Source organism: Oryx dammah, unplaced genomic scaffold (genome assembly GCF_014754425.2).
Source record: "Oryx dammah isolate SB20612 unplaced genomic scaffold, SCBI_Odam_1.1 HiC_scaffold_21, whole genome shotgun sequence".
NCBI lineage: Eukaryota > Metazoa > Chordata > Mammalia > Artiodactyla > Bovidae > Oryx > Oryx dammah.
Genome location: NW_024070205.1, coordinates 425,121 through 445,977, shown reverse-complemented (window position 1 = coordinate 445,977; position 20,857 = coordinate 425,121). Strand labels below are relative to the sequence as shown.

The window sequence follows — 20,857 nt, the reverse complement described above, 5'->3', positions numbered from 1 at the left end:
GCAAGTCAGAACCACAATGAGATACACCTCACAGGCACTAGCCTGGCTGTAGAGGAAAACGTTGGCGAGTGTAGAAAAACTGGAAGCCTTGTGCAAACACCACACGGCGCAGCAACTGTGGGAGAGTGCGGCGCTTCCTCAGAAGCTGAACACAGAATCACCACAGCCACGGCAACTGCACCCCTAGGAATGTGCCCCGAAGAACCAAGAGCAGGGACTCGGCCATGTCCACAGCAGCGCCGTGCAAGTGTCCGTCAACGGAAGAATGGAGAAATGAAATGTGGTCTCTGCCTGCAGTGCAGTATTATTACTCAACCGTCCAAAAGCATGAATGACGGCCTAAATGAAGAGCAACCCAGACAGACAGAAGCCACAGGCTCTGCTTACACGCGGTCCCCAGGAGAGGCAGACTCGCAGACGGAGAGCAGACTTGTGTTACCAGAAGCTGGGGAGTGAGGTAGGGTGCGGGGGCTTACCATCCACCAGCTTCTGCTCCTACTGCTGCAAAAGTTCTGGGATGCTACAGGTGGTTGATACACTGTTTTATATTCCACCTAACTATATACTTAATGGTTAAAAGAAACCTTACTTCCTGTGTATTTTAGCACACAGACAAAGCTCAAACCAGCATGAGTAAATGAAATGCTTGCTACCTATGTAGCACTGAGCTCACCACACCCACGGCAGTCACACCGGGCAGGCAGCGGGGAGAGCGCCACAGCCTGCCCTCGGGAGGGCCACTTGGCATTCCCACCACCAGAAAAGTGGCCGATTCTGAACTGCCAATCTGTTTTCTAGTCCCAACCAGACCCCAAAGGACACCCCTTACAAAGATCAGCTTCAAGGACTTGCAACACACCGAAACCACCTGGGTTTTAGATACCTTCCAGCACGTGAAGCGAGTAGACACCAGCCTTCTCCAGCACTACTACTTGCTCCGCGAACCTTTGACACAGAGCCGGGTTTACTGGAAGGAAGCTTTGCTGATGATTAAGAATCGAAACCCAGAAGCCTCGAAGGTGAGGAGTTCGCGTCTTGCCGCCAACATCCACGAACCAGGACGCAGCTGCGCCCGCAGGGGGAAGGCCAAGCGGCGTCCAGCGGGCGGCGCGCGCCATGCACGGACCCGCGGGCCGCCGCGCCGCGCCGCGCCGTCTTCAGTGGGCTCTGCCTGGTCGGAATGTGAGGATGAAAAGCACGACTCTACAACTCACCTCAAAGAGAGGGCAACCTCCAGGCATATTTTATTGTTCGACTAACAGAGCAAAGGCAGGCCGACAAGCCCCCGAGGCAAGTCACGGTTCGTGGCTGTTTGCGTGCGGTCCTTCATCTTCTAAGCACTCACTGTGTTTCCTTCTAAGGATTTTAGACATTTATTTTGATCACAAATGCAATCCAAGTGTGAATAAATAAATGTTTTATCTTTTAAGCTCCCCACCCCACCCGCCGCCCCAACCATGTTCTTTTAAATAGAAAAAGGTGCTGAAAGTCTCTTCACAGCCTGTTTGGCCACGGTTGTCCCCACCGCAGTTTTAGAGCCAGACTTAACCTGATCTTCTGACATCCTTCCTTAGACTGAGCTCACTCTGTAGAAGTCCGGGAAGGAAGTCCTACTGGTACTGCCGATACTCCCCGAAGGGCGAGGCTGGTAACTGGGCAGAAGGCAACTGGGAGGGGTCTTCAGCAAACGGAGGCCCTGCAGTTCAGAGAGAATTTAAATGCCACCTAAATACTATGTAGTTTGAAGGAACAAGTCTCTGTAGAGAGCAAATCAATCAACTCAAAAAGAAATCCTGCTACATTCGAGCTGTAATCGAACGTTTGTGGGGCTGCTCGACTCCCACGAGACCGCCTCCTTGGGGTCAGCATAGGCAGCTCCCCGCCCCCGCCGATGGACGGCTCCACACGCTCCTCACAGGCGGACGGCCTAGTGACAGCAAGGGGCAGCATGCCAGTTTTAAAGCATGCTGCTGTGTCAAGACCACACCAATCTCTCACACCTCCTGACATATTTTTCAGTAGCTATTTAAAATTATTTTCAAAAAGTTTAAGTACCTCAGTCATATTTCAAGAGAACTCAGTAATACAATCTATACAATGATGCATGTAAGAAGCAGGTTCTGCAACGGGAAGACGGGCCCGCCCCTAGCTTACACAGATGCTAAGTACAGCAGCTGGCGCTTTCGAAGGGTGGCACAGCCTCCCTGACCCAAGGAAGAACATGGCTTGTTAAAAGGAAGCCTGTAACGGTGGTGATCACCCCTGCTTCCCTCAGGGGCATGAGGGCAGGCTGAAGGACTGGGGGAAGAGGCCTGTGGAAAGAGGGCTCTTTCCACAGCTCCATTCACCCCAGTGATTGCTCTTCTTCACTCTAAAATATGTTCATTCCAGAAAGCTGGAGGAGACACTGGGTGAAAAAGAAAAACCAAAAATAACCCTTGTTACCATCTGGATACAGTTTTATTTTTTAAGAATTTTTCATGTAAGTTAATTGGAAACACACAATGAACTTTCCAAATACTTCCGCCCCCACAAAGCTTTTTGGAAACATCTCAGTCTAAGCTCAACAGCATTTCCTTCAGCTATTCCTTCTGAGGACAGAAGCCTAAAGTGAGGGAAACAAGGCTAGCTCCCACAAGACGGTGTAACTGACCTCTCCTTATGTCAATTTCCGAATTCCTGAAAATATGCAACTTTTCTGATGTTTTATGTGAAATCTTTCAAACTAAAGCCTTAAACTGAAAAGCAAAAGCAAAATCACAACAGAGTATTAAGAACTGAAAACAGGAGGGAGGCATGAGGGCCAGGGGTCACCCACTGGCGTGCTGAGCAGGCCTCTGGGAACCCTGCCCCAGAAGACCCCGCATCAGGGAAACCGAACCGAACTGGAAGCAGTGACCAGCTCCGAGCTCTGGGCCAGCTGTTTTCCGAGCTCCAAAAATAACTTTCAACCCCCACCCCCACTCAATGATCCTGTGTCTTTCTGCTGCCTTATGACGTCAAGGAATATTCCTATTTAGACAACTCGCGTTTTCTGATTTCCAGGAACCCGCACGTGTTGACTGTGAAGCAGATACCACCTGGCCACATCGCGGCCGCTGGTGGCCCAGCCTTCCACGCTCCCCGGAGCTGGACAGGAGGGGCAGGCAGCACCATGCCACACTGCCAGCGTCAACAGCTCTCCCTGCCAGCTCCAGAGCGAGCCCCCAACCAGGGCTCACCCGCCCCGAGAAGCACCACCCCCAGGTCTCGCCTCACTCCTCTGAGCATATGCCAGACCCACGTGCCCACGGCCCCCGGTGGCCAGTGCACGCACACGCACGCACACACACAGGACACAGGCTGGCCACCATGAGCCTCCCACAGCTATAGGACCTCCCTTCACACAGCTCTAAGATGATCAGCAAACGAGTGCTGACAAGGCCTGAGATCTATGAGCAAGGTGAGGGCAGGCCATCTGCCGTCTCGCCGAGCTGTGTTCCTCTGAACAAACACAGTCCACTGCGCCCATACCAACCTTTTCAACCAGGACTGCCCCTGCGACCACACTCCTCACCAAGCTCAGTACACGCACCCATCGTGCACGGAGCTCAGACGGCCACATTTGAGCAGACAGAATCTGTTTCATTCCAAATGCCTGAGCTGTGTGTTACCAGAGAGACGACTCACCGTTGGGAAACTGGGCAGACGCAAAGCGTGTCAACAAGATGCCAGCGCCTTCGATGAGAGCCAGGAGAACGCCACCCACGGCAGCCGACCCGACCATGGCCACTGGCCCGCCTGAGGGCGTTGGTGAGGGAGGGAGACAGAGATCCAGGTTAGCGTCAGGGCACTGACGGACAGACTGTCCACAGGCCAAGCCCAGCTCACGGCCTGCTTATGCAAATAAAGTTTCATCGGAACAACAGGCACGTGCACACACACGTGTGGCCGGCAGTGGCTCTCGGGCTGTGCCGGCAGAGTCGCGTGCTTGTGACAGAGGCGCCACGACCCGCAGAGTCCACACGCTCGCCGCCCCGTGACCCCGGCTCACCTCCGGCCCAGAGGAGCTCCGGGCTGCTCTAACCCTGGGACCCGGAAGCTTCTGCGCTCCACGCTCCCGACAGTGCTGTGCGGCAGGCCCGCGGCTCAGTGCAGACCCCGGGGGGAGAGGCCCGGTCACAGAGGCTCAGGGGGAACTGGACCGTGAATGGCTCCGACCTCGGCGGTTACTGGCCGGAGCTCCAGGCGCTCACAAGCTCAGCATTCCAAGTGACAGATCCCTACCCTCTGCCCAGCTCACACCCGCACCCCCACTAAACCGGCTGCCATGAGGCTCGGTTCCGCCGCTGCAGGCGAGCCGGGGTCAGACAGCAACACGCGTGCACGTCTTACTTCTTGCCGCCAGGATGGCTCCGGTCAAGGCGCCGCTCGTGATGGAGTTCCAGGGGTCTTCCTTCCCTCTGACCTGAACCATACTGCAGTCGATCATGGAAAACAGGCCTCCCCAAACCGCGAAGCTACCTGTTTAATTAAAGAAACAAAACACATTTCCCTGTTCTAATCTTACATTTTAAACGTTATAGTAAAAAACAAGCTTAAACAACACCACTCACTACATTCTTAGAATTCCCGCACTCTAAGGACTGAACACGAGTCAGAATGCTTGTCTTTTTAATAAAGCTCGGGCTGTATCAGTGAGCAGCCACGGCCCGAAGTCTCGGCGGACCGGGCCCCGCACACTCAGAGCTGCTTTGGCAGAGCGTGTGCACCTGCCTTCCGTCCTTTAACACAGCTTCCCCTTTCGTCTTTTCCTTTTCTTCAGTCAGAGCCACTAAGTACCTGCTCTCTGAAAGTCAGCAGTGAGAACAGAGAAGACGCCCAGGTCCTCTGCAGTGTGTCACAGACTCAGAGCATAGGGCAGCGTGAGTGGCAAGAATTACGGAGCTGCCGCGAGGGATGGAGATTGCCTTCCCCACTCCTTTCCACCTTCACTCCTCAAGCACAAAGCTGAAAGCAACCCTCAGTCAGGTTACTTCACACTGAAACTCTTCCTAGACGGTGACTGGTTTGTAAAAATGACAAGCCCCCACACGTAGGAGTGCACACGGAATCTAGGAAGGAGACCCCGAGATCTCCACTGTCGGCACCTCCAGGGGCTGATGGTAACAGATGGTAACAGGTGAGTCAGCTTCTTTGTGCTTTTGTTTTCCAAGTCTTCTAACGTGAGCACACAGCGTGCGCTCCACAGAAAGCGTTCTTGTATTTACTACAATTTAAAAAGTAAGAAAAACAGCGTGAGGAGCCCTTGTGCTGGGATCCTGCAGCCTCTGAAACCTCCGGATGCAGGGGTGGGCTGGCCAGGGCCAGGGTCTGAGCCTGATCAGCAGAACTCTGTTCTCCCCCGCACGCTACCACCAGTCAGCTGAGCAACAGCCTGCTCACCGCTGGCCCTGCACCAGACACCCCAGATGACAGGACTGAGTCGCCCCTTCCAGCTCAGGGGGGCCCTGCCCTGCGAGACGACGCCCAGGTGTGTCAGTCACCTGGCCACACTCAGACAAGGCCCGCCCACTCTACTCCTTCTCAAGGTCTGAACCTCCCACCCCAAGGATGCCTGCCGGAGTGAGCCAGGGGCCGATGAGAGTGGGGACTGGTCCATGCAGACGGGGGCCCGAGAGGGCAGCCGCAGCCAGGGCAGGTGAGCAGGGGTCCATGGGAGGGATGCTCCCAGGCACAGGGGTCCGTGTGCCCATGTGGAAGGGTGTCGGGCAGGGAGGAAGGTGTACAAAGGGAGAAAGGAGAAGGACTCTGTGGGCCTTGACTGGAATCAGGGCTGTCACTGTGAACCCGATTTCCAATGCAGACAGATATACAGAAAACAGATCTAAATGTGTGTGTGTACTTAAGTGGTTAGAGGGTCCACGTGTGCATAAGTGAATACACAGGGCGCCCCTAAGAAGGCCTGGGAACAGCCACAGCCCACAGCAACGATGCTAGGGCCTAGACTGTGCTTCCAAGTACTGTTCTCAATGGGAAGGAATGGCTGATTACACTCGGGACGAGTCCAGGTGCACAGACGGGCTGGAAGAACAGGGACGTGTCAAAACATCTTGGTTCCGCTCTGGAAATAGAAGACCTTTCAGGACACAGCTATGGCTTTCCCACGCTGCCCTTCCCAGGAGCTCGGCTGGAAGAGCTCAGTCTATACTCCCTGAACTAAATTCGAAGTGCCATCCCAGTATTTGTATTTATTTTAAATAATGTTTTTTAATTCATTCATTTTGGCTGCACGGGGTCTTCTTCGCTGGGTGAGGGCTCCTCTCTAGTTTTGGGGGCTCCCCTCCAGCTGCCGTGGGCGGCGGTCTCCCTGTGGCAGCCTCTCCTCTTGCAGTCTGGGCTCTCGGCGCATGCACGGCCACAGCAGCTGTGGCGGCGGGCCCAGGCGCCGCGTGCACCCCTGACCGGGGATTGAGCCCATGTCCCCTGCACTGCAAGGCAGGTCCCTAACCACTCGACCACCAGGAAGTCCCAAACCCGGAACGTTATTAACTGACTCCGTACTGAACTCAGGTTTCCTCAGTTTTTATGTCCGTTTTCGGTCCCACTGCGTGTTCAGCTGTCACACCTCCTTAGGCCGATCCTGGCTGCGAGAGTCACCTGTTCTTTTATTCACTGAAAACGCATGTGATAGAGACAGCCTCTCAAGACGCCTGTTAACACCTGCAGGACCTCTGCATTTATCGAAGGCCGGGGTGGGGTGTGTATGTCTTTACTACTTATCACCCCTGAACAACGTGGTAACCATCAGACCAGAGGAAAATGAGTCAGTTTACTCTCCAAGGTGTCCAACTATCACAGTGGGAAGAACAGGAAACAGATACACCATCACGTCAACCTTGGAGCCTCCATTTCCTCCACTGGAAAACAGAGGTAATACTACTTACCTTCTGTGTTGCTGTGAGGGCTAAATAAAGTAACAGAACACTTGGAGAGCTCAGCACACGACAAGCACTCAATAAGCAACACAGGCCAGCTACCGCCTTCTAAAGAGAAAAAATGCTATAAAGACAGAGAGAGAAAGAGAGGCCATCTCTTCTGCCGCACGAAGAGAGGAGAGAGGGACCATCTCCTCTGCTGCACAGACTAAGCGGAGGCTGGGGGCTGGCTCCGCTTCCGTGCTGGACGTGGTCCCTTCAGCCTGATGGCGTCTCTGTAAGCAAACCCAAGCGTCCAGCTTTCCTGCCCTCTCTTCTCCCAGCTTCCGAGTAACCAAGCTTAGAGAACGTGAGGGACATCCTCTACCCCACTTCTGCACTGACGTCCAGAAAGTTAACTTTGGGGAGGAGCCCCATCAGTTCCACAAAGCTCTCGTGAACCCCAACCCTTCCACTCATACTCATCAGCTTCACGCTACCCTAGACACTATCACTCCAGACTCACAAACCTAAGCTGTGGACACACTGTCTTCCTTCTGGACAAGAACGGTAAATAAAACAAAGACCGACAGAAACAGAACACCACCAAGCTTCTGAAGGGCAGAGTTCCAGCTGAGTGCAACAATCTAAGTTAAAATGAATCATAAACCAAGAACCCTCAGAAGGGGACAAGCAGTTATTTAGACCTAACTAAGATCACTAACTCGTAAAATCTACAAAGAAAAGGGGAAAAAACAAAACAAAACAGAGCTTCATCTTAAAAAAAAAAAAACAAAAACACACACACACAAAAAATCGTTTGGAGTTCAAACAGCAACACTCTGCTTACCTCCCAACTGCGGAGCCCTGGTTTTAATAGCTGTCAAACTCCCCCGTAGTCTGTGGTTTACTCCCTGTAAGGGAACAAAAGGAGACGTATTAGGAGAATAACACGTTTCCAACCCACTGACAGGCCCGAGTGATAGCAGCAAACAGCGACCACGTGATGGGAACGTGAGACTGGTCGCCCACTTACCACCGGAGAATTGCGGAAGCCTTTGACTGCCTGGAAGATCCCACCACCTATGGCTCCCATCGTGAAGGCCCCCCCGCAGTCGTCCACAATGCGCCAGGGGCTAAGGACAGGAAAGAGAAAGACCCAAGATGAACACAGCTCTCATTCACAAGCCACAGAACCCCTTGCTGACAAGGGACACACTAGATTCCAGTGCAGGGCCCACGGCAACCAGGAACGGCTGGCCCACAGAACAGAGAAGAAGGGTCCCAAACAGATGGAGCTGCTCCGCCCAAGTCCTCCAAGCTGAGGGAGTGAACTGGCTTCAGCTCCCTACTGCTCACAGCGCTCCCTCCCTCACTCAGCTGCTGGTGCATCTACCCTAAGTTGACGCGGTGCAAAGCAAATTAACAAGCATTAGGAAATTACACTGTAACCAAACGGTGATCCAGCTGCCTCATGATCAAGCGAAGCTCTCCAGAAGGAGCAAAATTTAAAGCTGAGAGCCAAAGAATCAGGCTTCAACCAGTGCAGAGGAAGACACACCATTTAATATTTCAATTTTAAAGCTTCTTTTCAGGGTTACTGAGTCCACGTTAGCACCTGGAACTTTCGTTTGTATCAGATCCACTTAACACATTGGTAACCTCTCATATCTGATCATTAGCGGTTAAACCTGTAAACCTGGTCTCCAAACGCAGCTGCCCAACTCATGCAGCACAGCGACGTCTGATTAATTCAATCAGTGGGACGGAACTAATATTCCAGGAGTCTGGCTTACTAAAAACTTAGTCTGTGAATGGGAATCCCCTGGTGGCTGTGGTTAGGACTCAGTGTTTTCACTGTGGTGGCCCCGGGTTCCATCCCTGGTTGGGGAACTAAGATTCTGCAAGGCATGGCGAAAAAAAAAAACAAGTCTGTGAATAATCCAGTTCATAAATGTCTTCTCTAATCTCCAGGGTGAAGTGGGCAATTCACCTGCTCAAGTAAACATGTGAGTTTAGTACATCACTGCTGCTGAAGAATCTGAATAATGAGTAATTTCTGACTTTGCCATATAGAAATACAAAATCCTGAAGCTGAAACACCTTGTCCTCTCCAAGCCTAATACAAATCAGAGGCTGGTACATAATGAAGATCTCATGCGACAGATATCCAAGTGTCAGCCTGATGCTTCCAGGCCTGGCTACCCCAGGCTTCCTTTAACGAGCCTGAAAGCAAAATCGGCAAATGCAGATTCTGGGCAGGTTCCACCCACAACCTACTGAATCAGAGTCTAAAGGCAGCACAGCCCATGGGCAACCCAACTTCTCTCTGAAGGATGAAGAAGCAGTGCTCTGAGACTAAGCAGGATTAGGGAATTTTCCTCAAAATGGTAGAAACATTAATAGAGGTGAGTTCCCTGGTGGTCCAGGGGTTAAGACTTGGTGCTTTCACTGCTGAGGCCGAGTTTGATTCCTGGTTGGGCAAGTAAGATCCCATAAGCTACTTGGTGCAGCCAAGGGAAAAAAAAAAAGACAAAGGAGAGTCACTAACTGTAAAAGGTTAATGATCCCATGATCAGAACGGAAATGAGCATTTTAAAAATCAGTAAAAAACAGCAGGATTCAGATCAGAGAGCAGCCACAGTATTCCACAAGATGATGTCTAAAACAAATGCAAAAATAATAATAATAATAATAATAAAACAAATGCAAGACGGAAACAGCTTCTGAACCACATCCGTGGAAATCAGTGTTCCCTCAGGGATGTGCCAGATACGCAAAAGCTAAGTTGAACCCAGACTCTAAATATAAATGCCAGGCAAACACAGGGCAACAGGGAACCAATCATGAATCACAAGGTCAAAAGTTAGCATTTTTAAAATATCTAAGACGGTGGGCTTCCCGGTGGCTCAGTGGTAAAGAATCCTCCTTCCGGTCAGGAGACACAGGTTCAATCTGAGTCGGGAAGATCCCCCGAAGATCTACTGGCAAGCCACTCCAGTATTCTTGCCTGGAGAACTCCGTGGACAGAGGAGGCTGGCGGGCTCCAGCCCATGGGGGTGGGGACGCAAGGAGTCAGCCAAGACCCAGTGGCTGCACGGTACGGGGTTCAGGCGGTTTATGATGCAAACAGCCTTCCCTTCTGGAAAGCCAGCCTACTGCACGGTACGTGGTTCAGGCGGTTTATAACGCAAACAGCCTTACCTCCTGGAAAGCCAGCCTATTTCCTTATGAGGTGAAGTGTTAGCTGCTCAGTCGTGTCCGACTTCTTGCAATGCCATGGACTGCAACCCACCAGGCTTCTCTGTCCATGGGATTTTCCAGGCAAGAATACTGGAGTGGGTTGCCATTTCCTAATCCAGGGATCTTCCCAACCCAGGGATTGAACCTAGGTCTCCTGCATTGCAGGCAGATTCTTTACCATCTGAGCTACCAGGGAGGCCCTTATAGAGTGCCTAATCTTTTAACTTTGCGAAAGAATATTCCTGTTTCCTCTCCATTTTACAGATGAACAGAGGCTAAGAGATTAAGCACTTTGAACAAGATCATACAGGTATTGATAGAACCAATTTAAATACAAACCACCCAAGTTCTTTCTACCACAGACCAAGGGCTTCTGAGAACACGTGATCAGAGAGTAAGATGACGATGAAGCTACGACATACTCAGGACGGAACTAAGGAGCCTCCTGATGAAGGTGAGAGAGTGAAAAGGCTGGCTTAAAACTCAACGTTCAAAAAACTAACATGAGCATGGCGTCGGGTCCCATCAAACAGATGGAAGGTAGAAACAGTAACAGCCTTTCTTTTCTGGGCTCCAAAATCACTGCGAATGATGACCGGAGCCATGAAATTAAAAGACACTTGCTCCTTTTTAGGAAAGCTGTAACAAACCCAGACAGTGTATTAAAAAGCAGAGACATCACTTTGCCAACAAAGGTCCGTATAGTCAAAGCAATGGTTTTTCCAGTATTCATGTACAAATGTGAGAGTCGAACCATAAAGAAGGCTGAGTGCCGAAGAATTGATGCTTTCTAATTGTGGTGCTGGAGAAGACTCTTGAGAGTTCCGTGGACTGCAAGATCATCAAACCAATGAATCCTAAAAGAAATCAACCCTGAATATCCATTGGAAGGGCTGAAGCTGAAGCTTCAATACTTTGGCCACCTGATGTGAAGAGTGACTCTCTGGAAAAGACGGTGATGCTGGAAAAGACTGAGGGCAGGAGGAGAAGGGGGCAACAGAGGATGAGATGGTTGGACGGCATCATCGACTCAATGGACATGAGTTTGAGCAAACTCCAGGAGCTAGTGAGGGTCAGGGAAGCCTGGTGTGCGGCCGTCCGTGCGGTTGCAAAGAGTCAGACAAAACCTAGAGACTGAACAAACTGAATAGAGAATGGAAATTTAATATGCTAAAATCTTTAACCCAACACAGTCACGTATTTCCCCCTCCTACCACCCCGCGTCACATCATACGGAGCAGAAGTGACACCAGCAGCGCCGCGCTGAGCCCTGCACACCTGAGCACCACCCAGGAAGGGGGGCCACTGTCTTTGGAGAAGATGAATTTAAAGAGCGGGGAGGCGCTGAAACATACGCTCTGTCTCGTTTCAGAGAGGACAGCAGCACAAAGCAGCAGCCTGGCTAGCTCGGGCAGTGTCAAAGCCCTGGGCCCTTTCACACAGCTGGAGAACACCCTGGTTCCTGCTCCTGCACTCTTGCACAAGCACTCAAATAACAAGATCTGATTCGTCATTCTTGACCCCAGAAGGCTTGAACTCCTCCACGCTTTCATTCCTGGGACAGACGAACGAACGGACCGCTGTCGGCGACTTGGAGAGCACACTCTACTCTCCCCGTTCTCCTGGGTGCGCCGCCCCGTCCCCACCGCCCGCTCCCCTCCGCCCGGACCGCAGCCGCCGCGCCACGCAGACCCTCCCAGGACACCGCCGCCTCCCCTCGCGCGGACGCAAGGACGAGCCCAGGATCGCCAGCGGGCTGCGGGGATGCTCCCCACACGCCGCCGGGCAGGGGTCGCGGCGACACAGAGGAGCCGGGGCGCCCTCGAGCCGCCGCAAGGTCACCGGGAACAGCTCCGGTGGCCCCAGCCGGCCGCTCACGTCCGGGTGCCCACGGCCCCTGGCGCCGCCCAGCCCGCAGCTGAGAGCGGCCTCGAACCGGGAGCCCGGGGGCCCGGGGATCCGGGGCCGAAGGCGGCAGCGGGGCAGGCGGCAGGCAGGCTCACCAGGGCTCGCGCGCGTACTCCTCCATCTTGACTCCGCTGCTCCGCGATGCCGGGCGAACAGAGCCGGGCCGGCCCGGCGGCGGAAGTGATCCCAGGAGGAGAGCGTTAGAGTCTGCGAGGATTGGCTGGCCGCCTCCTGCTGCAGCCAATCGCAGCCGGGGACTGAGCAGCGGGGCGGAAGGCGGGGCTCCGGGCGGGACGAGGGCGGGACCCCGGCTCAGGGGGAGGGGCTGAGGGGCGGGGCTCCTTGCGGAAGGCAGGGCTCCGGGAGTGGGCGGGGCTCCGGCACAGAGGGCGGGGCGGGGCTTAGGGTGCCGGGGGCAGGGCAGGGCTCCAGGTGCGGGGAGGTACCCATCACTGAAGTCACCCACCCGGGTCGCTCCGCTAGAGCTCCCCTAACTCCTGGACCCGTTTCTTTGTTCTAGCACCTGGCTGTCAAGTGTGAATTAATGCTACCTACTTCTTCTGGGAGGGTGAGGCCCCACCGGCTCCCCGGAGCTCCGTGAGGGCAGGCAGTGCCCAGGTCCTTTGACTCTCAGCGCCGGGAAGTAGTGGGTGTCCCTTAAATGTTTGTGATAATCTGGGACGCTGCGACCCGTGGGGGTTTCTACACACCGCAGCATGAGAAGGTCACCCCTTGGAAACCGTTGCTATAAGCAGGTCTCCTGACAAGGCTGAGGCAGGACTGCCCCTGGAGCAGGGGTCTTCACGCTCCAGGACACTGAAGGTACAGCTCTCTCTCCCCTCACTTGAGCAGATTGTCTGCCCTCCAGGGTAATAGCGATGTATTCAAGTTGTGTCTACTTTATTCAAGTTCCCGTAGACAGTAAGCTCACAGACTGACAGCATCTTGTGTGGAGGACGCAAGGGAGAAGCCTTCTCCACACTCACACCTGCAGAGGGACGCACGTTTTCAGAACCGATATCCCCTTAGAGGGTCCTACCCCCCAGTGGGTTGAGCTCCAGTGAGCTAGAGGCTTGGGTCCCTCAACAGCTCCACCCAGCAGGGGGTCACCGCCCCCAGCCCCACCTGGCCTGATGGCTGTGGATGAATGAGGCTGGCACCACCTCTGGCTCTGAGTCTGGGGCTCTGGTCTATGACTGGGGACTGATGGGGGTTTAGGCTGGGCAGGGGTGGGGGTGGGGAGGTGGGCTCTTTTCTGCCCTCTCCCCCCTCCCCCCGCCCTCTTTTCAGGAAGATGTGTGCCCTCTGCGCTCTCTCTTGGGGCTCTCCTCTGCCCAGTTCCGCTCCTCCCAGGAGTGTGGGCCAGGCCAGGGTCTGGCTTCAGAGACAGAGTCTGCTTCGCCAGAGGAACCTGACGAGGAGGAAGCCGGGGAGGCCGTAAACGGTAAGGACAGACCAAGTGCTCACCGTGTCCCTTGCTTTGTGTGCGCCATCGTATCTGGCATCTTCAGTAACTCCATGGTGCTTGCAGTAAGCATTCTTCTTTCTCCAGGTACTTCTAGGGTTCTTGTTTTCCATTTCCTGCAGCTCAGAAAGGGTAAATCGCTCACTCAAGGGCACACATTCCAGATCTGAGCCCATGTCATTCGACTCTGGAGACACGGCCTTAGCTGCCGCACTGTACTGCCAGCCAACAGTCCTGAAGTGCGGCTCTCCTGGGCCCACCCAGTCCAGCTGAGAGCCACTCCAAGCATTGGCTAACTGCTTCTAGTTCCCTGTCTGCCACCTGTACCACATCTTTCAGGCAGGGTTTGGGGTCCCGGGCCTTTCCTCCCTCTGGTACAGTGATGCTGGGTTTTCTCTGGGGGCCAGGCTGCCCCATAATCCCGTCACTCTTTGATCAGGAGGCTGTGAGTCCTGCCCTGCAAGTGTGGAAGCTCTGCTTTATATTTTGAGTTTAGAACCTGCAGGAAGAGACGACTTCTGAAACAGGTGCCCTGGGCCGAGTGACCCTGCTTCAGGAGAAGGAAGCCTGCTTCAGGGCTGGAGAGAGCCGCGTTCACCTGCCCCGCTGAGAAGCTGGCTGGGATGGTGCCAGAGCTGGGGTCACAGAAGACGGCGCCTCTTCTGGGTGGGAGAGAGGCCCAGACAGATGGTCGGGGGGTGGGAGCGAGAGACACTTCTGACCACACAGCCCCTGGAGCCCCCCAGGCCAGCCCGGGGCCTTGGTGTGCCCACTGGGGGCTGCCTGACTCCCCACAAGATTAGTGTGTCTCCCTGGAGCTCTGGGCAGTTGCTTCCCCTCTCCTGTTTTATTAATACTTTCCCTTATAGCACATGTAGGTGTTTTTTACCTCAATCGATGTCACATTTGAAAGAGAATGACTGCACTGTAATTACTCTTGTATCTCTCTACAGGGCCTGGTCAGTGAGGGGCGGGGGGAGGGAGAGGGATATAAACATACCAGCCTTGAACGAATGAATAAGTGAATGATGAGAACCAGGTGAAACGGTGAGTGTGTACACACGTGCATTCGTGCGTGCCTGTGTGGATGAGGAGTTGGGATACGGAGAACAGGACCCAGACCCGGAGTCAGTGTGCACGATCGTGACCCCTGCAGCTGGAGACTGCGTGCTCACTGCCCGTCAGCTGTATTAACCACGCACCTCATATCTGATGCCCACAGCCACCCTCCGAGGCTGGCACAGTGCTGTCTTTATTTGACAGATGATGGAACTGGATCTCAGAGGAGGAGGTGGCTGGCCAGAACCCGTGTTGGGTGAGCAGTGGGCCCAGGACCTAGGGGACCAGGTCAGCTGCCCGGGGAGCCTGAGCGTGAACCGTGGAACCAGCCTCTCTGTGCTCCTGCCGCCTCTGCGCTTCTCTTCTGAGACATTCTGTGAGCTTTCCGTTTTTTAATAAATTATTTGAAAGTATTTGTCTGTTAACTGTCTTCACCGCTAGACTGGAAGCTCCGGGAAGGCAGGACACACTGATTTCCTGTCTTTAGTAACACCCCTCGCTCTTAGACCGCGGTCCTGTCACGTAGTCAGCACTCATCAGCATGTGTTCTGAAAAGAAGGAGCCCCGGGGCCCCGAAGCCCCTGCTCCCCTCCCTGCTCGCGCCTGCACTCCAGTCCCACCAGCCGGCCCATTCCCCCTCCAGCCTCATCCCAAAGTGAGACTAGCGGGCGCTCAGTGCCAGGGCGTTTTTCTCCCAGCTGGTCCCTGGACTCAGCAAGTGCCGACATGTGGCTGTCTCTCTCTGGCTTAGGGGGGAACGTCGCCAGGGAAGACGGAAGCCGCCGCGCGATGGGTGACACCGGGGCGTCTAGAGGGCTTTGTGACGTCCTTGTGTCTTGTGCAGGACGGCAAGATGGACACACAGTGGAAGCACTTGAACAAAAGCTGCCAGGCCGTTGCAATAGGATCCCTCCTAACGGCCAGAGTTGAATTTCCCTGAAGACACACCGCCCCGAGGCGTACTCTGGATCTCTACGTGCTGAGGACCTGGGGCTCCTCCCGACGCCCGCACAGAAGATGCCCCAGCAGAAGAAGGGCCAGACCGGCGAGGGAGGTTGGAGGCCTCGCCCTCAGAGCATCTGGAGGCCAACGGCCCTTTCAGAAATCCCTGACTCCTGCACGGCCCACTTTCTCCCCAAACACTCCTGTTTTCCGTCTGGGAACACACAGGACTTCCTTCGTCCCTCTCTCTCAGGAAGTGTCTGGGCCAGCCTGGAGCCTCCGATGCCAGGCCTGCATGCTCCTGGGCAGAGGAGAGTGGGTAGGCGGGGTGGCTCGGAGCTTCTGGAATCGCGTCCCTTTCCTGGGGCTGCAGAGTTGGGGAGTCCCCAGCATATTACCAAATACAGTAGAAAGGAGGCCATGGACCACGCGCTGACCACAGCGCCGTCCACCCTGGCGGGGCGCCACATGTGCGGTGAGCAGGGCAGGCCTGGCCGGCAGCTCGGGGAGCCCGCGTCCTGCCCGCTCTCCTGGCTCTCTGTGGCTCTCGTCTGCTCCTGCCAGCCTCTGCATTTCTGTATCTGTTTCTCATTGCGTGGCCCCCTTGTCTTTAAAAGGCTAAATGCTCTGCACTAAATTTGGTCACACAGCGCTCCAAGATTCCCTGGAATGTCCTCAAGTTTCAAACAGCTCTGACGGAGAGGCGGCCCGCCCCCGCCCGGGGATTGGCTGCTGCTCCCGGGGCCGGGCCGTTGTGGGGCCTTATTGGCTGCTGGCGGGACCAGCCCGGCTCCACTAGCCCCAGGCTCCGGAGGCTGCAGCTCCCAGACCGCTCTTGGGCACCTGCACAGGCAGGGCGGGGGAGCCGCGGCCTGGACCACCGGGCGCATCCGAACCAGCGCGCAACCTGTCCCGAGCTACCCGGACGCCTGCAGCCCCACAAGAGCCGCAGCCCACCTCTCCAAGATGTCCAAGGTAGCCAAGTATCGCCGGCAGGTGAGCGAAGACCCTGACATCGACAGCCTGCTGTCCACCCTGTCCCCCGAGGAGATGGAGGAGCTGGAGAAGGAGCTGGACGTGGTGGACCCCGACGGGAGCGTTCCCCTGGGGCTGCGTCAGAGGAACCAGACTGAGAAGCCGTCCACGGGCGCGTACAACCGGGAGGCCATGCTCAACTTCTGTGAAAAGGAGACCAAGAAGCTCATCCAGAGGGAGGCGTCCGTGGATGTGAGTGGGGCGGGGGAGGGGCGGGGGGGGACGGATGCGGGATGGGAAGGAGCTTTCCTGGGAAGCAGAGTCCCTGTTGGCAGAGCACCCTCACCGCCTGCACCCCTCGTCGCCGTCTCCTGGAGCAGAGGCCAGGTGTGTTTGGGGACCAGCACCCACGATTCACGCGAGGCTGCTAGGGAGCTGCCTGGGAGCGGAGGTGCCCTTGGGTGGGCACTGTCAGCTGCCTCCTCCCGGCCCCGCACACCTGGCTCTTTCCTCCCGGTCCTCCCACCCTGGACAGTCTCTTGCCAGCCCCTCTTGGTGGAGCAAGACTCACTTTCCAGCCCCCTGGCCTCCTCGAGGCCTGTGGACCACGTGAGGCGACGGGTCAGCTGGGCGTCCCAGGGTGGGCCTCTGCACCTCCACCCATGGCTTCTGTCTCGGTCCCAGGGGCGTGGGGTGTGTGCTTTCTGGAGGGGCTTCTGGAGGGGCAGCCCCCCTTTTGGGGGTTGGGCCACTTGGCTGCAGGATGAGCTGTTTCCCAGCCTCTGGGTGTTCAGCTGCCGGGAGGGGACAGAAGAGGGCAGGGGTTGCTGCCGGCCGCGTCGGCTGCCTCGGGCTGGCTTCCGCAGAGCAGCGTTCTGTTCTCCTGGGTCTCTGCCTGTGATCACAGGAGGGGCTTTCTTGGGACGAAATAGCCTGGCCTCGCTGGAGGGCGACTTCGTCCGGGTCAGGAGTGTCTGGTGGGAGACCGTCCCGCCGTGCGCAGGCCCCTGCTCAGCGACCTCCAGCCACCTGTTCGTGCGCCGGCCGCTGAGGGGCCCGCCCAGCTGGGACAGCAGCCACGGAACCCATGGGGGCCATGCGTGGCCCCCTGAGAGTGAGGAGCGGGGGTCCCGTCTCTGCGCTGCCCCCCCGGCCTGAGCTCAAAAATTTGCCAAGATACTGGGAGGGCGGGAGCTGTTCTGTGTCATGCAGAAATATCAAATCGTATGCTGGGCACCAGGAACTAGCAGACCAATAGCATCTTAGGTCAATTATACTTCAGTTTTAAAAGTCGGGGAGACTGAGGGGAGCCAGGAGCTTATCATCCTGGGGCCAGGTCCGGGCCCAGCTCTGTGGTGCGGGGTAAATGCTAAACCCCGAAGGGAGAGGCGGCGCGGTGGGGACATGCTGTGCCTCGAGGGGCTGTCGGGACCCACGGGAGGGGAGAGAGGTGCCCCCGGCGCTGCTGCTGCTGTCCAGGCCCCGCTGGGCCCCTTGCTCCCAGGCCCAGAGCTCGGAGCCCACGGCTGCAAAGGTCTCCGGCAGCACAAAACAGCCCTGATCCAAAGCAAGGCATTCAGGCTGCAGAAGCGGGAAGGGCTCCCACGCACCTGGAGGTTCCTCCAGTGGGAGCTGCCCGCCCTGGCTGGCCGTGGGCACCAGGTGGACACTCATCTCGCGGGCAGAACCCGAGTCAGGGGACGCGGTGGTGCCTGGTCGGGGAGGTGCCCCTGGGCCCTTTCCCTTGGGTAGAGGCTCTCAGGCTCTCAGCGCCTTCTCCAGGCTAGGCTCCTGGGGGTAGGAACCTGGGACACGGCTTGGTCAGCACGCTTAGCCAAACAGGAGCCTGGTATGAACGTGGCTTGAAATACCCGGTCTGAGGACCATAGTCCCTCGATGGGACCTGCCTCGGCCTCCTCGTCCCCACCATGGGACGGTGTGACCGGCTAGTCCAGCTCCTGGGCCGATGTGAAGCCAGAGGGACCGAGGGACGCAGAGCACTGAGTGAGCTGGGCGGCCGTGGACATGCAATAGCCGGTGCTCCAGCCTGGTCAGCTCGCCGGGTCAAGGGGCCCGGGAGCTGGGGAGCCGGCCGGAGGGTTGGAGAACGGGTGACCGGCGGGCGGGGCAGGGCTGGGGTACCCCTGGAGGAGAGAGTAAGGCGCCGACTGCGGCTGTCCTGATGGCAGCATGAGGCTGTGGGCGTACTTGTTAAAGGCTGCTTGTCTTCTAGATGGGAATAAGAAATACCTACGGGAGGAAGCCTGCTGGGATCAGGGGACTTGTTTCAAGCGCTGTGGCCAGGGGCCTGGGCAGCGTCCACTGGTGGGCAGGTGTGCGTGTGGGAGCTGCTGGGAGACTGCGGGGTGCCGTCGTGTCGCCTCTCTGCTTCTGTGGGTGCGTTTGGGATTTTCCGTAGCAGAACGGTGGCCGTTATTTTTTTTTTAATAGACAGAGACCAAAAGCAGAAGGCAGGCCCAGCCTGCATCCTAAGCTCTGGCTCTTCCTGGGACAGGGCCCCAGACAGGGCCCCCGAGTTCCGTGCGCTGGCTGTCGTGCGGGACGGGTCTAGGCTGTGGCAGAGACCTTGCTCTGCTTCTCCTGCACTGCCTGCTTCCCCCGGGCCCTCGGGTCTCAGGCACCCTGGCCTCCAGGGAGTCTTCCCTGATCCCCCCCCCGCCGGCAGGGTCCGGCCCCCGTCTGATGTGAGCGCTCCAATCCTACGTGTCCTCACCTGACCCCAGCCCACGCTGCCCTCCCGCCACGCTGTTGCTGACTCTGCCGTCTCGTGCAGCTCCTGTGGGTCTGAAGGACAGGCTAGCTCTGTCTGTAGAGCAGGGGTCAGCAGGCCCCTCCCTCCCCTAAAGCCGGGGTGAGAGCGTGCCGCCCCTGTCCTCCTGCCCAGGTGGGAGACAGCCGGCAGGTGTGCAGCCAAGAGTTCAGTGAAACCCTAGTCCCAGCTCAGGTTTCAGGAACCGGATCCCACCGGTCAGCTGCATGCTCTCTTTCCTTCCCGAGGGGGAGGGGACCTCCCGCCTGCTCCCCCCCCGCACCCTCACGTGGCAGGGCTGGGATTAGCACCTGCGCTCAGCCAGGAGTGGGCAGCTCAGCTGGCCTGGAGGAGGCCTCGGTGGGTTCCCCCTTGGGGTAAACTCCAGAACTGACCGGAGGCCCCCACGAGCCACTCCACCTACGCCTCCGAGCTCCCACAGCCCCTGCCCCACAGCCCCCAGCTCCAGACTCAGTAGCCCCCAGTGTCCACAGCACCCCCACAGGGGGATATGGAGAAGCAGGGTGGCCCCAGCCCTCAGGCTGCCCTTTGCAGAGAGCCCTGGGCGGCACGGCTTCTTGCTTAAGGAGATTAACCTCGACGGGTACACAACCAAAATAGCCTGGAGGCCAGGCAGGTGGCGGAGAGGGGATGGGAGGCGGGCAGCAGGCGGGTCCGCGTCCCACCCTGGACCCGAGAGCTGCCTCTGCCCATCCGGGCTGAGGCGGAGCCGCTGACCGTTTCTCAGATCGGGTGGTGGGATCTGGGTGCGCTTGTTTCAGTCGCTGTTCTCACGCGAGTGTTGCGTAGTTTCTCCCGTCTATAGAACACTCAGTTTAGTGAATTTTGAGCAAGTGAAGCCTTCGGCTGTTCCTGGGGGCTGGCTTCCTCCCCAGCAGGGGTTCAGCTTGGTCCTGGGGATAGACGAGAGGGGGCAGGACCACAGAGATCTGGACGATGGAGGAGCCCAGCAGTTCCGGGGGTGCAGACGGGCAGGGTGGGGTCAGCATCCCACTGGCCAACGGGAGGTTGCTGCCAGCATCGGGCAGCGGGGGGGCTCAGGGTCCCCAGGGCGGGAACAGAGCCCACCCCCACCGTCTGCACCCCCACCCTGGGAGGCTGGAACATTTGAGTCAGACCACAGCTCAGCTGGGCCCAGGGTGCTTGGAAGACGGGGTCCAGGCCACTGTGCTCACAGCAGCCAGGGGAGCAACAAAGCATAGCTCAGTGGAGGGGGCAGGGGGGGCGGAATAGTTGATATTCGACGCCTGCCAAGTCGGATAAACAGGAATAGTCTTTCCAGATCATTCTGAGCTTGTTTACTAGATCGCTCCTGGTATAGCTGGTGAAGGAATAAAGGGTCTGGATTCGGAGTCTGTCCCCCCGGGGCTGACGGGTGGGGGGCGCCCCTGGTGTCTGGAGCCTGAGGGGTCTGGGCGGGCCTCTGCTCTGGTCTCTGACCAGCCGGTCCCCTTAGGAAGGGAGCTCACATTCAGTGCTCGGGACTTCCTGGGACCATCAGTGCGGCTCCCGGAGTCAACAGCCTTACCTGTCAGATGACCTTGGAGGGGACTGTGACCTTGGAGGGCCTGTGATGGG

The 20,857-nt window shown here is 56.7% G+C and overlaps 2 protein-coding genes across 2 annotated transcripts in view; one reads left to right on the top strand and one right to left on the bottom strand.

Annotated features, from left to right (window-relative positions):
* Positions 1-1,213: 1,213 nt before the first annotated feature.
* On the bottom strand, positions 1,214-12,350 carry TIMM17A (translocase of inner mitochondrial membrane 17A). The gene is made up of 6 exons (XM_040263194.1): positions 12,143-12,350; positions 7,933-8,032; positions 7,747-7,810; positions 4,375-4,503; positions 3,670-3,780; positions 1,214-1,696 (listed from the first exon to the last, which is right to left on the bottom strand). Exons 1-6 carry the CDS (start codon positions 12,166-12,168, stop codon positions 1,611-1,613), a joined length of 516 nt encoding a protein of 171 aa, XP_040119128.1. The 5' UTR covers positions 12,169-12,350; the 3' UTR covers positions 1,214-1,610.
* A 957-nt stretch (positions 12,351-13,307) lies between these two features.
* The window catches only part of LMOD1 (leiomodin 1), a 29,780-nt gene continuing 22,230 nt past the window's right edge, over positions 13,308-20,857 (top strand). The window contains exons 1-3 of the mRNA XM_040263193.1: positions 13,308-14,178; positions 14,466-14,947; positions 15,416-16,740. Coding sequence (XP_040119127.1) covers positions 16,480-16,740 — 261 coding nt within the window. The 5' untranslated portion in view covers positions 13,308-14,178; positions 14,466-14,947; positions 15,416-16,479. The remainder of the gene's footprint in view (positions 14,179-14,465; positions 14,948-15,415; positions 16,741-20,857) is intronic.

Excerpts from the sequence above, each read along its gene's own strand:
- TIMM17A (XM_040263194.1), bottom strand. The coding sequence starts at position 12,168 with ATGGAGGAGTACGCGCGCGAGCCCTG. Across the intron at positions 7,811-7,932 it reads GCTTCCGCAATTCTCCGGTG|GGAGTAAACCACAGACTACG; the intron begins GTAAGTGGGCGA and ends GTTCCCTTACAG. Across the intron at positions 1,697-3,669 it reads GTCTGCCCAGTTTCCCAACG|GGCCTCCGTTTGCTGAAGAC; the intron begins GTGAGTCGTCTC and ends TCTGAACTGCAG.